Raw genomic sequence first — 16,867 nt, 5'->3', positions numbered from 1 at the left:
ATAGTTTGGGCTAATGATCTATGGTGATTAGGGATGGGCTAAACCTATATGAGAGTCCATGAAGGTTTAATCCAAAGGGCCTAAGAAATATGAAGATTCATGGTGAATTAGGGTTTGCATGGAAGAAACCCTAGCAATGATACACTATAAAAGTAACCCCTTAACACTTAAAATCGGCTAAGGTATTCTAAAGGTGAACCATAACCGATTTTGGTGTTTCCAAACCTCTCTCTAATAAGCCTCCTCTTGCTTTTGGTGTTTGTGACACATTAGAGACATCACATTTGAGGTGCTAAGCTTTTGAAAGGCCAAGAACTATAAGCTACAAATAAGAGGCATTCTTCTAACTAGTTTTTATGTTGTACATCTCCAGTTGCATGCTAGTTAGGGTATATGCTTTGGAGAATGAAATTGCATGTATAATTAGAGAAAACTTAGATCCAAAGCATCTAGGGTTGTATGTGCACCATAGGAGTGTTATAGTACTTAAAACCCAACAGTCGTATCAGAGCTTAGGGTGTTTTCTATTATATTGATGCAATTGTGTTATTTTCAAAGCTGAAAAAATTGCAATTTTGGACTCTGACTGCTAGACTCGACGAGTCCTATAACTGGACTCGACGAGTTGGATGATTTTGGTGATGAACTCGACGAGTCCATTGCCAGACTCGACGAGTTGGATCATCAGATGGCAGTTTTTTCGAGTTTTTAGCCAGAATTGGATTAGAATCATTACCACAAACTGTTTTGATTGATAAAAATCGGTTTTTTATGATATGGTAATGATTATCCTCATCCAATTAAAGGATGATTGTCAAATTTTTGATAATTACTTGATTTTGTAAAAAATGTTAATTATTTATAGAATTTGAATCATCTTGTTATATGAGTTAAATTAGGTCAATTTGGTAGATGATAAATTATATGATAATTTTATTAGTTAAATTTGATCTAAATGTTTCTTGAAGAGTTTCATAACTTGCCCTCAAGTTATGGAATTTGAAAAGTCTCATTCATGAAACATTAACTCCTTCAGTTATGGAATTGAAGAGTTTCAAAACTTGCCCTCAAGTTTTTGAATTTGAAAAGTCTCCTTTATGAAACTTTAATTCTAAACCCTAGAATTTTAAAATTTTAAAATTCAACCCTTATACTATTATAATATTAAAAGATTAATACTTATATAATATATGTATAAGACAAGTCAGTCTTACCGTTAGTAGGCCTCATTCACGAAGCTGGTTTATAAGGGGGGTATAAGGAAATTGCCTATAAAATGGCGATTGAATGGGTGTCCACTCTCACCCACCGCTTCCTTGACTAGTTGAGGGTCGTTAGCCGAATGGGTAGGATAGGACATTAATTCTCATTAAAAAGTATAATGATATTATAAAGTAACTAAACTTTTATAAATTCTCAATCTTTGTTACTTTAGGAAAAATATGAAACTGGTGCTACTCAATGAAATTGCACTTTGTACCTTGCCAAGTCGTTAGTGGAGTGTGTGTGGTTAACTAACACACTAATTTGGGACTAACAAGGGTGGCAAAGGGTAGCTCGAGAATTGTCATAGATCAATGGAGCGTGTGTGGTTTACCGACACATTGATTAGGTGGTAAATGACTCGAGAGTTCCAAGCACATTTGCATGGTTATTCACACCTTGTTTGTGATCCTCGGTATCCCAGTCACAAACTTTAAGGGCATAATCGAGATTTAAACATGCCATTGAAAAGTTCAATGAATCTCAAAAGAATCTAGGAATTTCAATTCATTTAAAACTTAATACTCAATTTCGTTTTTCATGGTGGAAATTGGTAAATCGTTATTTACCTACCTTCAAATATTTTGCAATTGGATTACGGCATCCCTCTTCCGAATTGTGAAATATTGTGTTGGTTCCTAGCCTTAATATTTAATTTGGGTGTTCTGTTAAGGATTCTTATCTAATCTAAACTTTGTCTTTCTTTTCAGATGTCTACCCCAAACACTGCTTCTAACTCAAACTCTTCTGGCTCTTTCTCCCTCATGAACTTATGTGGGAGGGTCATTTTTGATGGATCGAATTTCAATGATTGGATTCGAAACATCCGCATGGCCATTCGATACGAGGAAAAAGAGTATGTCCTCGACAAAGAGCTTAAGGAGATTGATGAATCTACTGCCACTCCTGAACAGATAGCTGAGTATAGGGCTCATGAGAAGGACACGACAAATGTGTTGTGCATCATGATAGCCACCATGACTCCTAAGCTTCAGAAGTCATATAAGGACTTCTGGACTTTCGAGATGCACCAAGACTTGATGGAAATGTACAATCAAAGTGCTCGACAAGAAAGGTATGAAATCATATCCTCCATGATAACGAAAAAAATGAAGGATGGGGAGTTCATCACGGCCCACTTGCAGAAGATGCAGAGATATGTGGACCGCTTGCTGAAGTTGAATGTTAATTTTGATGAAGAGTTGGATATCGACATAATCCTACACTCTTTACCTTCTTGTTATGATCAGTTCCGTATGACTTATCATATGAACAAGGAGGAAGTCACCCTTAGCAAGCTTCAAGACCTTCTCATAACTGTTGAAAGTAGTATGAAAGGAAAATCTGTTGTATCTACTCCTATTGTTGTTGCCCCTGTTCTTGCAATTGGACATGGGAAAGGGAAGAAGAGGAAGGCTTCTTCTAAGAGCCACAAGGGAAAGTCCCATAATGGATCCTCTTCTAGTGGGACCAAAGGTGGTTCTGCTACTACCTCTTCCAATCCGAAAGAAGCAGAGTGCTTCTATTGTCATGATAAAGGTTGCCCCAAATACTTGCAGGACATCAAGGATGGGAAGATAAAGCCCACCTTCGCAGGTATTTACACTACTAGAAAAACAGCCTTTTACGACGCGCAATGTGTGTCGTAAAACGCTCAGACGACGCGCAAATGTGTGTCAAGGAAGGCCCTGTCATAACGAGAGACGACACGCTTTTACGCGTTGTCTATTTACGACACGCATTTACGACGCGCATTTATGACATGTATTTACGACACGTATTTACGACGCGCAGTTATGAAACACAATGCGTATCAAGGAAGCCCCTGTCATAAAGGAAGACGACACGCATTTGCGTGTCGTAACCTTACGACGCGCGTCCTTATAACACGCAATGCGTATCAAGGAAGCCCGTGTCATAAATGAAGATGACACGCATTTGCGTGTCATAAACTTCAGTAACCATTTTCGATATGCATTTACGACGCGTCTTTACGATACCCATTTACGCATAATACAAAAATATGTAAACAAATATATACCAAAACAATCAATTTCATCCAATAACATCATGTCAAAAAATTGTAATACATTGATATTAAGGGGATCTAGTTGTACATTGTTATTAAGAGGTTTTCCCTAACTATATAACCTAATTACATTACTATTAAGGGACATCTTCTGCAATGTAATGTTATAGAAACTAAAAAGATATACACAAAGATGTTAAACATCAAATTCCAACTAAGTAGAGTTGCATCTTGCCTTTCATAATTCTTTAAGACTAATGAACCCCTGCTCCGATAATTCTTGTGACCTAATCAAATAAAAGTCAAAAAATTAATATGCTAATATAATTATTAGAAGAATCAAACATGGAATTTTAGTTGTAAAAGACGAAATTACCCTTTTCTCCATCCAAAGAATGTGGGACCGCACTTGAGATATGATATTTGATCCATGTGGTGTTCCGGGTTCCATTAAAACCTGCTCTGCATTGAAAATATTTGCATAAGTGTGTATCGATAGCAGATAACTTTGTGGTGTTCCGGGTTCCATTAAGAAATGTAGTCAGATTGTTAGAAGTTAGAAGTTATTCCTGCAACCACCAAAAGGGTGAGCGGATGTTTCTTACACGAATGAACCATACAAGGAAAACAAGCTGGCTACAACACTTCTTAAGGGATTCCTGCAACCACATGTTTTATACAAACCTAATTAAGCAAATTTATAATGTAGGGATTTAAGCTGAAATAACACAACTGTTATATTATAAAAAATAAAAAGATAAGAAAGAAAGAAAGGGAAAATTGAACATATAAGGAGCATACTTTCAATATCAACGTTTAAGGGCCAGTGTTGTAAGTTCATAATTCGTCCAACAAAATTTGAGAAAATGAGAAGGAAAAGACAGATGAGGGCAAGTTTGTAAAAATTAAAACTTAATGGGAAAGTCTAATTTTTTTTAAAGGATATAGATTTCAATATTTTCAGATATATATGTAGTTATTTCTTTTTGATCTTAACCCATTCAGCCACTTAATCCATAAAGGGAAAAAAGAAATAAGAAACTACAAGGATTAGATTAATAATTAATTCCATATCAGTTGATTTATAAACTCATTTTGATTCTTGGCTTCTAACTCAATCTCTGTGGCTACCTGTTAATAATATTGTAACATAAGAACACAAGGTAAGTATTAAAAAAAAAGCTACTTACATTCTTTAACTGTCTAACTTGTTTGCAGAGGCCACCAATCTCATCATCCAGTTCAGCATGCACTGGATCAATGTGAAGCTGGATTTCATCAGAATTAGTATAATTCATGAGTTCTTTACCAAAGACAAACTCCACATTCTGCCAGAATTTCTGACCATAGTTGTTTTGTATATCAAGCTGTGAGAGAAAGAGTTTGACTTTAGAGGATCAGTTAAATAATCGATTCAAAAACAAAACAAGCTAATAGTAAATTCTTGTGAAATGTAAGGGTTTATGGCCATACTGTTGTTTCAATTATAACAGCAACCACATTCAAGAGGAGAACAAAAGAAAACACATATCCCGAATTTGGACTTTTTACAAAGCTTTTCAGTGTTTACTTTTCAAGAGATATAGATGAAGACATTACACTGCAAAATTGGAATTTAAAGGAACTGGAATGTAAATCTGTTGCGAATTTGGAATGTAAATAGTGGCAAATATACCAACTGGCCTTTTCAGATTTCTTCTTCACCAAACTTTTTTTTAAATGCTATTACTTACTTGCAAAAATATCGTCTTCATGAAACTTATTTTAGGTAATAATTCATATTAGTGCACATAAAAACAAATTACAAAACATATATTAAACAATGAATAAGAAAAAGAGAAAACCAACATACTACGATGTTACTGTTAGTAATAGGGTTCAGAAATGGTATTCCAATGAAATTCAATTTTGTACTCATATGCAACCAAATGCCAAAATGGAATGGCATTGAGTTCCAATTCCGACCGATTAGCTACCTAAAAATCCCCTTAGTAATCTTCATAGTCAGGAAGGATCCATGATGATAATTATTGCAAGAAATGGAAATAAAGTTATAACAGAACCACACAACAAAATAATTGATAATAATTTACAACAAGATTGTCAAGTTTACCTCTGGAAAGTTGGCAAGTTTTGAAGGATTTGGTCTTCCCATGACAAGTGTGTAGGCCTTCTTCCCAGCTCTTGTAATCATCTCTTTTATTTGATGGATCATACTTAGATATCCAGCTGCATATACAACAAATCAATCAAAATAACATCTTTATTATTATGTTATTCAAGTAACAGATACAACAAATACAACAGATAAGCTCATATATAATATAACAAACATACCAACACCAAGTGTTGCCACCAATATTCCTACAATTTCAGCATCTTTTGCTTTCTCAATTAGGTAATATCTGCATAAACATTATACAGATGAGAGACTGTTGGAGTAGTAGTAAGAATAAGATAGATGTTTTTTCAATTTTTGTACAGACAGTTAAGCGATAAAAAGTACCTATGCTTGAGAATTCTTCGTTGTTGAGACGTATCTGTTAACATTTGATTTTCTGTTGCATCGTATCTGACTGAAAAGTTACCCAAAAATAAATAAAGAGATAAAAAAAATGACTAATTATCGGAAGAAAAAATAATCATAATCATATAATTAGTTGCTTAAAGGTATAAGAGATTGAGAGCCAGTCCCCAATCCCTGTCCCGACTTTATAGTTGGGAGTTGGGACACAAAAAGTATTTGAGTACCTATTTCACAAGCATTGAAGGTAAGTACAAGATTCGCAAAAGCTGAATTATCAGGCCCGATAAAACACAATGAGTAGTCATCCATATAAAAGGGGAACTTTTCTATTGACTTGTTAAAATGATATAGAATCATAATTCAGAAATACCTTGATCTATATGAAGCAGCACCATAGTAATTGCTGCCTTTGTGAGAACTAGATGCCATTGAACTGAAGGAACAAAGAATGAAACTGAATGGAAATTTAGAACCCTAAATCATGATAAGATTAAGATTAAACTTGCAAAAAGGACATTAGAATATAAAACCCTAAATCATGATAAGATTATCTTCGCATCCTAATTCTTGATTTCTTTTGTTCCTGTTTTATATATTATTTGAGTGTTTTCATGCGTGAGTTGATTTAAATCATTTTCCTGGACATTTATCATATGATTGTCAGCTCCCAATCATAATTGAAGGTACTCGATCGGACAAGAACAAGATAAAAAAGCACAAACACTATAAATTTGCAATTGTTGGAAGTCTTGAAGTCTCCATAGATTACGGGTTGTTCAGCATTGTGAAGGAAGGCTAAGCCTTTTGCTTCCCCAAAAGCAATCATCATTCTTGTTGGCCATGATAATGGCGCACATGTTTCTGAGGATTTCAAAAATAAGTTAACAGTATACAAAATCTGGTGTTCTTTCACAAGTTTTTTAGTCATTTAGAATGCCAGGAAGGGTAAAATAGTCATTTATAAATTTTTAATGTCTTTACTCTTTGTTAATCTTATTTGTATTAACAGAAATATATAAGCACGTTTCCCACACAATAAGCTATCAACAACCCTATTTCCTTAGAAATATTTACAATAATGAAACTATGCTAGATCAGTATTAGCTTTTACATATTTGTGATCAGAGTACAAACATGGCAAAATGATAAAGAGTAAACAGAATGCATCATTGATTATAAAGTTTATAGATTTACCTGTTGGCTAAGGGGTGCAATTGGAGTGACGACCTATAAAAGAAGAGAGGCATGAAGGAGTCAGAATAATTTGTTCAGCAAGAACCAAAAAAAACCTATTAATATAATTTATAAAAAGCTTCATTAAAGCATAAAAAATCGGCAGTGACCACAACTTTCAAGATGAGAGTTTTTGAGGGTTCTAATCTTGTCACACAGAATAAATGCACATGTATACTATATACAAATACGTAAATAGATATGTGTGAGGATACAAATTTGTCATGAAACGTGGATAAAAACAATGATAAAAAAAACAAAGGTTCTTGAATCACGAAACAGATAATGGGGGCATGAGACCTTGTTGTAAATCTGGAATACACATCAATATTGATCAGAAATAAAAGTCCATTAACAAAATTCAGAAACAAACTAGGTTCTAGCTAGATGCAGTTTCCAGATAACTAACTGCGACCCAAAAGGGCAGTTTGGTCTTTTTATCTTTTCTTTATTGATCTATTTGTTATGTTTAGACCACTACCGACTTGCAGTGGGGCATCCTTATGGGGACAAAATAATATAATAAAAAACTACCTATTTGAATGCATTCCCAATTGCTGAGAGTATGGGACTCCATACACCTAAAACACCATCAGGTCTTTGAGCCGGTGCAGTTTCCAAGGATAATTTTAGCCGGACTTCTGAAACATCTATTAGACTGTAAAAAGGAAAAAGATGGTGTTAGCATTTTGTTTGCACAGCCACAACTAACCTAATATTACATGTATTGTTAACAATAAGTCCATATAGAAGATTTATTACTTGACACGGATCTCTGGATCAACTTGTGCCACACTTAATGTTTGGGGGAGACGATCAAGTTGAACATTTCTGAAGAACTCTACCGAAGCCCAGATGATTGGCTCATGAATGTTTATCCTCCAAATTTTGTCAGTTACCTACAATAATATTAACAACAAAACTTTATTATGTATTAGAACTACCTTCCATATATATAGGGAAGTTTAAAGACAACAAGGGACTCGCTGATTACCCGTATGTAGAGGTATGGGTAGACCTGGATACCATCAGGGGTCTCATTGCATGTTGTAATTGTCATTTTGAAAACAGGGTGATTCATATCAGAGGCTTCTTCAGGTGTCAAAAGCACATGCATATATGTCAAAGGAAGCTGGTTGTCAAGCTGAAACAGAAACACCATAGAAGCATTTCGTCGAACACTTTAGAGGCAACAAAAAAAAAGGAAAAGGAAGTTAGGAGCGAAGAATACCTTTAACTTTCCTCTTCCCCAGCTCCATTCCAACCTTTTCCAACTACCCTCATATTGCTCCTCCTCGTTCATCTTATTTATCGCCTCCTCCAACCACCATCCTTCACCGCCTCTTCCGATTTTCATGGACCCGATCCGCTACTCCAGCCTCCGAGCGGAGCCCTCAAGTCGATCAAACCACTCGGTGGTCTCGAATCTCACGTGATGCACGTTAGCGAGGACTTGATCCCGAAGAGGGCTCTGTAAGAACCTCAATATCTTCTTCTCGACCTTCTCCATCTTCCGCGACAACTATAGGTTCTTGTAGATGTTCCAACGGATGGAGACGAGGAATTTTCCAACGAGTTCAAGGCCGTCACGGAGAGCTCTGGAGAGAGTATCAAGCTTCATCTGACGTGTCGGGGTTAACTCCACGGCGGAGTACTTGATTTGAGATACGAGCTTGGTTGTGTTATTCCTTAAGGATAAACAAAAGGGATTCAGTAGTGGTGGAGGCGGATTAGGCTTTGTAGAGAAAAGGAGAAGGAGAGAATGAAGGTTGTCGGCTGGTGGAGAGGATAAATTATATGGTGAAATTCAAGCAGGGTTTGAGATAAACAAAATGGAAAGCACAAGAAGGAGAAGGAGGAGAACACACGAAGGAAAAGGAGAAGGAGGAGACGCAACAGGCGGGCTTTTAATTTTTTGGGGATTTCATTTCCCCCCTATCTACTAAACGTGCCTTCATTAAAATTATAAAGCGACACCTATAGAGGACGCGCATTTAAGATACAGCGCCCTCCGTGTTTTAATTTTTTTTTCTTATGACACTAATTTAAGGGCACGGAATAATGCATGACCTAAATCCTTAAAGTTTTTGAAGAGATGACACTTTTTTAATGTCACTCTCTTTTGCGTAACATAAATCAATGAGTGTCGTGGTTTGCACGTCGTAAAAGGGTCTTTTTCTTGTAGTGTTACACTATTCTATCTAATAACTCATCACATGCTAATTCTTGGGTCCTTGATACAGGATGTGGTTTTCACATTTGTTCTGATTTGCAGGGTCTAAAAAGAAGTAGGGATGTGGAGCACGGGAAGATGAACCTGATCATGGGGAATACGAAAGCATCGTCTGTCACCAAAATTGGAGTTATTTTTTATTGCTTAGTAGTGGGTTAGAGGTATATTTGAATAATTGTTGCTACTCGTCAGATATGGCAAGAAAAATTATTTATTTTCATGGTTTGTATAAACAAGGTTTTAGATTTTCATTTAATAATGAAATTGGTTCTATTAATGCTTTTTATAATGATATTTTTTATTTTGAAGCATTGCCTTGTAATGGTATATATGAAACTGTGATGGTTTTAGACAACTTTGGAAATAATGTATTGCATATTGATTCGTCCAATGGTTTGGAGAAAGCATGTTTGTGGCATTGTCGTCTTGGACATTTCAACAAGAAGCGCATAGCCCAACTCCAAAAGGATGAAGTGTTGGAGTCATTTTGAAAGATCTAGTATGCTCAAGAGTCATATTAAAGTGATATTGCTAAATAACATATGATACTAATGGGTCACACTAACAACAATTTGATACAATTGATTATTTATTAGAAATTGATTTTAATAAATATTCAATAAAACTCTTATAATTAAATTGGAAATTATTTATTTCATGGAAATAATAATTTTCATTAGCAAGTAACATAATATATCATATGGTATGATTTATTAAGTCATGTACAAACTTTTGGACTAGTTGAATCCTTTTGTCTTTTTCCTAAAAGACAAGGTTTATATTTTATAAAAGAGTTTATAAAAGTTTGACTTTCTTTCTTTTTTTTATGTATAATTTCGAGATTTGCATGAAAGGAAGAGAAGTATGGCTTTTCCATTAGTTTATTCAAAAGAAATCATGCTTTAGAAGCATGCTTGGACATGATTATGACAAGGGGACATTTTTGTCTAAAGTGGAAGTACCTAATGGGTAAAGACTTCACTTTAAGACACTATATAATGAGGCTTGCATTCTTGAATGCTTTGCCCCATTCTTCTTGCTTATGGCCGAGAGCATTCTTCCCTTTCTTCCTCTCTTCTCTTGCTTTGAACCCTTGAAGATTTGATGCTTGCATTTTGCTCTCTTTGAACCATACTTGGGTTTGGTTCTAAAACTTAAGAGTTTTATACAAAGAACTAGCATTCTATATCAAGTTGAGTCATTGTTGGTGTCTCAAAGGTTCCACATTTTTCATCAACTTCCAAGCCTCCCAAGAGGACCTAAAGAACTACAAAGTTTGTTATTTCTTCGCCTCTTCTTTGGTTTGTGTTTTAATCTTTCTATAACTTGCAAGAAGATCCTTGGTGGGTATAAAATGTTTATGTTATTTCAAAATTAAAGTCTTCCGTTGCCATATCTTTCAAGTTTATGAAACTATTTTTGATCTAAAACCCATCAATTGGTATCAGAGCCATCTTGCAAGTTTGGTTAGATTTTTTTTTTTTTTTTTGGAAATCTTGGTTTTTGGAGAATATGGATAACTTGTTTTTGTATAAAAAATAAGTTCATACATATTTTCTTTGACAACTTTTAATTGTTAATTAATGTGACAAAAGTTTCATGCATCTTTTGTCATTTAAAGTTGTCTTAGAAAAACAAAGGTTGTTTTATGTATATGTTGATATATGATGTGCATAAACTAGCCAATGACCAATGTGTTGTTATGTTGTTGTACAAATGGTTGTAATAATTTATTTATTCATATGGTATGTAATAATTAAATATATTAGTTTTTTCTTGTTTATTTTTGTAAAGTAATAGATTAGTTTTTAGAAATAATTTATGTGTACAAAGATACAACAAGAAATGAAGTTGGAGCCCTTTTTTGAAGACAAAAGGGCAATTTTCGAGTTCATACATGTGCTGGGCAGAAAGATGACACCTTCTGAAAAGTGTCATGAATGCTACACATGTGCTGAACATAAAGATGACACTTTCTGAAAAGTGTCATAATAGCTGCAGTCTTTTCTTTAAAGAAGCTTTTCAAACCTTTTGCAAGCAATGGGTGTTTACTCAAGTGGGAGCTTCTACAACAACATTAGAAGAAGATTTTGGTCCCCTTAAATGTCCCTTTAGGAATGGACTTGGCATCTTTTGTGTTGGCTCACAAAAATGTCATTAGTTGGTTATGTTTATGCACATATCTTTTTTTATGCATGTTTGTGTTGTTTATTTTAAGCAATTATTATGTGTGGTTGATAAATTAGTTTTTCACATGCTAAGATAATTTTGGAAAAAATAAACATCCCATGGAGTTTGGGGTTTTCAAAATTGGACATAAGATGTAACAAGTTATTAATTTTAAAATAAAACCCGGTTTTATAAAATCGTTAATAACCGCAAATTTTGAAATACTCCATTATAAGTTTTAAAATAGTAATTTTTGTAACATATACAAAATCCAAATATACAAGTAATAAAATGAAGTTTTATTAGAGATATAAAAGATTCAAATGCATTCAAACTTAATACCGGTTATTGAAATTGAATTGCGTCAAATTATATAAAAACTAGCTTTTTATATAGAACCTTTAAAATGTAATTTTCTTTTGAAAATTGATGCCATGGTTTATTATATGCATGTAATAACCATGATATCATATGTTTTTAAACTAGAATTATAAAACATATAAAGACCCTTTTTACAAACCTCAAATCTATGCAATCCTTTTGAAGAACACTTGCACGTCTCTTGTATGCACTAGTGGGATAAAGGATACCTAACCGCTTAGTGTTATATTTTGATGGCCGGGGTGTATTCGCGATTTCTATAACCAAGTTATAGGCCAATTACACAAGTTTTTCAAACTGGACGATTTGATCGGAAATCTTTTGTGATAAAGGATATCTAAGCAATAGAGTTCCGAGGCATAGATGGGATCAAACACGTCTAATCAAATTTGTTATTAGAAATCCCATAAATCTAGGAATTATATGGTGAGATATAATTGATAATCGATATCTACCGGGTTGAATTCAAATGGATGGGAAAATTGAAGCTGAAATAACACAACTGTTATATTATAAAAAATAAAAAGATAAGAAAGAAAGAAAGGGAAAATTGAACATATAAGGAGCATACTTTCAATATCAACGTTTAAGGGCCAGTGTTGTAAGTTCATAATTCGTCCAACAAAATTTGAGAAAATGAGAAGGAAAAGACAGATGAGGGCAAGTTTGTAAAAATTAAAACTTAATGGGAAAGTCTAATTTTTTTTAAAGGATATAGATTTCAATATTTTCAGATATATATGTAGTTATTTCTTTTTGATCTTAACCCATTCAGCCACTTAATCCATAAAGGGAAAAAAGAAATAAGAAACTACAAGGATTAGATTAATAATTAATTCCATATCAGTTGATTTATAAACTCATTTTGATTCTTGGCTTCTAACTCAATCTCTGTGGCTACCTGTTAATAATATTGTAACATAAGAACACAAGGTAAGTATTAAAAAAAAAGCTACTTACATTCTTTAACTGTCTAACTTGTTTGCAGAGGCCACCAATCTCATCATCCAGTTCAGCATGCACTGGATCAATGTGAAGCTGGATTTCATCAGAATTAGTATAATTCATGAGTTCTTTACCAAAGACAAACTCCACATTCTGCCAGAATTTCTGACCATAGTTGTTTTGTATATCAAGCTGTGAGAGAAAGAGTTTGACTTTAGAGGATCAGTTAAATAATCGATTCAAAAACAAAACAAGCTAATAGTAAATTCTTGTGAAATGTAAGGGTTTATGGCCATACTGTTGTTTCAATTATAACAGCAACCACATTCAAGAGGAGAACAAAAGAAAACACATATCCCGAATTTGGACTTTTTACAAAGCTTTTCAGTGTTTACTTTTCAAGAGATATAGATGAAGACATTACACTGCAAAATTGGAATTTAAAGGAACTGGAATGTAAATCTGTTGCGAATTTGGAATGTAAATAGTGGCAAATATACCAACTGGCCTTTTCAGATTTCTTCTTCACCAAACTTTTTTTTAAATGCTATTACTTACTTGCAAAAATATCGTCTTCATGAAACTTATTTTAGGTAATAATTCATATTAGTGCACATAAAAACAAATTACAAAACATATATTAAACAATGAATAAGAAAAAGAGAAAACCAACATACTACGATGTTACTGTTAGTAATAGGGTTCAGAAATGGTATTCCAATGAAATTCAATTTTGTACTCATATGCAACCAAATGCCAAAATGGAATGGCATTGAGTTCCAATTCCGACCGATTAGCTACCTAAAAATCCCCTTAGTAATCTTCATAGTCAGGAAGGATCCATGATGATAATTATTGCAAGAAATGGAAATAAAGTTATAACAGAACCACACAACAAAATAATTGATAATAATTTACAACAAGATTGTCAAGTTTACCTCTGGAAAGTTGGCAAGTTTTGAAGGATTTGGTCTTCCCATGACAAGTGTGTAGGCCTTCTTCCCAGCTCTTGTAATCATCTCTTTTATTTGATGGATCATACTTAGATATCCAGCTGCATATACAACAAATCAATCAAAATAACATCTTTATTATTATGTTATTCAAGTAACAGATACAACAAATACAACAGATAAGCTCATATATAATATAACAAACATACCAACACCAAGTGTTGCCACCAATATTCCTACAATTTCAGCATCTTTTGCTTTCTCAATTAGGTAATATCTGCATAAACATTATACAGATGAGAGACTGTTGGAGTAGTAGTAAGAATAAGATAGATGTTTTTTCAATTTTTGTACAGACAGTTAAGCGATAAAAAGTACCTATGCTTGAGAATTCTTCGTTGTTGAGACGTATCTGTTAACATTTGATTTTCTGTTGCATCGTATCTGACTGAAAAGTTACCCAAAAATAAATAAAGAGATAAAAAAAATGATTTTCTGTCCCTTTGTATCTGTTAACATTTGATTTTCTGTTAACATTTGATTTTCTGTCCCTTTAGGAATGGACTTGGCATCTTTTGTGTTGGCTCACAAAAATGTCATTAGTTGGTTATGTTTATGCACATATCTTTTTTTATGCATGTTTGTGTTGTTTATTTTAAGCAATTATTATGTGTGGTTGATAAATTAGTTTTTCACATGCTAAGATAATTTTGGAAAAAATAAACATCCCATGGAGTTTGGGGTTTTCAAAATTGGACATAAGATGTAACAAGTTATTAATTTTAAAATAAAACCCGGTTTTATAAAATCGTTAATAACCGCAAATTTTGAAATACTCCATTATAAGTTTTAAAATAGTAATTTTTGTAACATATACAAAATCCAAATATACAAGTAATAAAATGAAGTTTTATTAGAGATATAAAAGATTCAAATGCATTCAAACTTAATACCGGTTATTGAAATTGAATTGCGTCAAATTATATAAAAACTAGCTTTTTATATAGAACCTTTAAAATGTAATTTTCTTTTGAAAATTGATGCCATGGTTTATTATATGCATGTAATAACCATGATATCATATGTTTTTAAACTAGAATTATAAAACATATAAAGACCCTTTTTACAAACCTCAAATCTATGCAATCCTTTTGAAGAACACTTGCACGTCTCTTGTATGCACTAGTGGGATAAAGGATACCTAACCGCTTAGTGTTATATTTTGATGGCCGGGGTGTATTCGCGATTTCTATAACCAAGTTATAGGCCAATTACACAAGTTTTTCAAACTGGACGATTTGATCGGAAATCTTTTGTGATAAAGGATATCTAAGCAATAGAGTTCCGAGGCATAGATGGGATCAAACACGTCTAATCAAATTTGTTATTAGAAATCCCATAAATCTAGGAATTATATGGTGAGATATAATTGATAATCGATATCTACCGGGTTGAATTCAAATGGATGGGAAAATTGAAGCTGAAATAACACAACTGTTATATTATAAAAAATAAAAAGATAAGAAAGAAAGAAAGGGAAAATTGAACATATAAGGAGCATACTTTCAATATCAACGTTTAAGGGCCAGTGTTGTAAGTTCATAATTCGTCCAACAAAATTTGAGAAAATGAGAAGGAAAAGACAGATGAGGGCAAGTTTGTAAAAATTAAAACTTAATGGGAAAGTCTAATTTTTTTTAAAGGATATAGATTTCAATATTTTCAGATATATATGTAGTTATTTCTTTTTGATCTTAACCCATTCAGCCACTTAATCCATAAAGGGAAAAAAGAAATAAGAAACTACAAGGATTAGATTAATAATTAATTCCATATCAGTTGATTTATAAACTCATTTTGATTCTTGGCTTCTAACTCAATCTCTGTGGCTACCTGTTAATAATATTGTAACATAAGAACACAAGGTAAGTATTAAAAAAAAAGCTACTTACATTCTTTAACTGTCTAACTTGTTTGCAGAGGCCACCAATCTCATCATCCAGTTCAGCATGCACTGGATCAATGTGAAGCTGGATTTCATCAGAATTAGTATAATTCATGAGTTCTTTACCAAAGACAAACTCCACATTCTGCCAGAATTTCTGACCATAGTTGTTTTGTATATCAAGCTGTGAGAGAAAGAGTTTGACTTTAGAGGATCAGTTAAATAATCGATTCAAAAACAAAACAAGCTAATAGTAAATTCTTGTGAAATGTAAGGGTTTATGGCCATACTGTTGTTTCAATTATAACAGCAACCACATTCAAGAGGAGAACAAAAGAAAACACATATCCCGAATTTGGACTTTTTACAAAGCTTTTCAGTGTTTACTTTTCAAGAGATATAGATGAAGACATTACACTGCAAAATTGGAATTTAAAGGAACTGGAATGTAAATCTGTTGCGAATTTGGAATGTAAATAGTGGCAAATATACCAACTGGCCTTTTCAGATTTCTTCTTCACCAAACTTTTTTTTAAATGCTATTACTTACTTGCAAAAATATCGTCTTCATGAAACTTATTTTAGGTAATAATTCATATTAGTGCACATAAAAACAAATTACAAAACATATATTAAACAATGAATAAGAAAAAGAGAAAACCAACATACTACGATGTTACTGTTAGTAATAGGGTTCAGAAATGGTATTCCAATGAAATTCAATTTTGTACTCATATGCAACCAAATGCCAAAATGGAATGGCATTGAGTTCCAATTCCGACCGATTAGCTACCTAAAAATCCCCTTAGTAATCTTCATAGTCAGGAAGGATCCATGATGATAATTATTGCAAGAAATGGAAATAAAGTTATAACAGAACCACACAACAAAATAATTGATAATAATTTACAACAAGATTGTCAAGTTTACCTCTGGAAAGTTGGCAAGTTTTGAAGGATTTGGTCTTCCCATGACAAGTGTGTAGGCCTTCTTCCCAGCTCTTGTAATCATCTCTTTTTAATGTTTTTGGAAACTAAAAGGGTATTAATTATTAAAGATTAAATATTGAAAATACTAAATGAATTTTGTTAAAAATTTTGTAGTTAAATAATCCATTCTCATTATCATGAATTGTCATTTTCTTTAATGACTTAATGAAACAATAACGTTCAATAGATACAACTTCAAT

The 16,867-nt window shown here is 33.2% G+C and overlaps 3 protein-coding genes across 3 annotated transcripts; all 3 read right to left on the bottom strand.

Moving 5' to 3' along the window:
- Positions 1-4,865: 4,865 nt before the first annotated feature.
- Positions 4,866-6,246, bottom strand: LOC145163496 (uncharacterized). The gene is made up of 5 exons (XM_079082336.1): positions 6,044-6,246; positions 5,799-5,868; positions 5,630-5,697; positions 5,406-5,521; positions 4,866-4,892 (listed from the first exon to the last, which is right to left on the bottom strand). Exons 1-5 carry the CDS (start codon positions 6,174-6,176, stop codon positions 4,866-4,868), a joined length of 414 nt encoding a protein of 137 aa, XP_078938462.1. The 5' UTR covers positions 6,177-6,246.
- A 1,340-nt stretch (positions 6,247-7,586) lies between these two features.
- LOC145163495 (uncharacterized) lies at positions 7,587-8,409 on the bottom strand. The gene is made up of 4 exons (XM_079082335.1): positions 8,284-8,409; positions 8,047-8,196; positions 7,815-7,951; positions 7,587-7,710 (listed from the first exon to the last, which is right to left on the bottom strand). Exons 1-4 carry the CDS (start codon positions 8,407-8,409, stop codon positions 7,587-7,589), a joined length of 537 nt encoding a protein of 178 aa, XP_078938461.1.
- Positions 8,410-13,178: 4,769 nt separating this feature from the next.
- LOC145163494 (uncharacterized) lies at positions 13,179-15,793 on the bottom strand. The gene is made up of 6 exons (XM_079082334.1): positions 15,686-15,793; positions 15,297-15,420; positions 14,112-14,181; positions 13,943-14,010; positions 13,719-13,834; positions 13,179-13,205 (listed from the first exon to the last, which is right to left on the bottom strand). The coding sequence occupies exons 1-6, from the start codon at positions 15,791-15,793 to the stop codon at positions 13,179-13,181; spliced, it is 513 nt and encodes a 170-aa protein (XP_078938460.1).
- Between the last annotated feature and the right edge of the window lie 1,074 nt (positions 15,794-16,867).

The sequence above is a fragment of the Lactuca virosa genome, chromosome 3 (genome assembly GCF_052849685.1).
Source record: "Lactuca virosa cultivar CGN04683 chromosome 3, Lactuca_virosa_CGN04683_v6, whole genome shotgun sequence".
Lineage (NCBI taxonomy): Eukaryota > Viridiplantae > Streptophyta > Magnoliopsida > Asterales > Asteraceae > Lactuca > Lactuca virosa.
The sequence above is the reverse complement of the archived record's forward strand: the minus strand, read 5'-3'. Positions and strand labels throughout refer to the sequence as shown.

Excerpts from the sequence above, each read along its gene's own strand:
- LOC145163495 (XM_079082335.1), bottom strand. The coding sequence starts at position 8,409 with ATGAAAATCGGAAGAGGCGGTGAAGGATGGTGGTTGGAGGAGGCGATA. Across the intron at positions 7,952-8,046 it reads ACCCATACCTCTACATACGG|GTAACTGACAAAATTTGGAG; the intron begins GTAATCAGCGAG and ends ATATTATTGTAG. Across the intron at positions 7,711-7,814 it reads GATCCAGAGATCCGTGTCAA|TCTAATAGATGTTTCAGAAG; the intron begins GTAATAAATCTT and ends TCCTTTTTACAG.
- LOC145163494 (XM_079082334.1), bottom strand. The coding sequence starts at position 15,793 with ATGAATTATACTAATTCTGATGAAATCCAGCTTCACATTGATCCAGTG. Across the intron at positions 14,182-15,296 it reads CTTAAACGTTGATATTGAAA|TCAGATACGATGCAACAGAA; the intron begins GTATGCTCCTTA and ends GTAACTTTTCAG. Across the intron at positions 13,206-13,718 it reads AACTTGCCAACTTTCCAGAG|TGTAATGTCTTCATCTATAT; the intron begins GTAAACTTGACA and ends CCAATTTTGCAG.
- LOC145163496 (XM_079082336.1), bottom strand. The coding sequence starts at position 6,176 with ATGATTCTATATCATTTTAACAAGTCAATAGAAAAGTTCCCCTTTTAT. Across the intron at positions 5,869-6,043 it reads CTTCAATGCTTGTGAAATAG|TCAGATACGATGCAACAGAA; the intron begins GTACTCAAATAC and ends GTAACTTTTCAG. Across the intron at positions 4,893-5,405 it reads AACTTGCCAACTTTCCAGAG|TGTAATGTCTTCATCTATAT; the intron begins GTAAACTTGACA and ends CCAATTTTGCAG.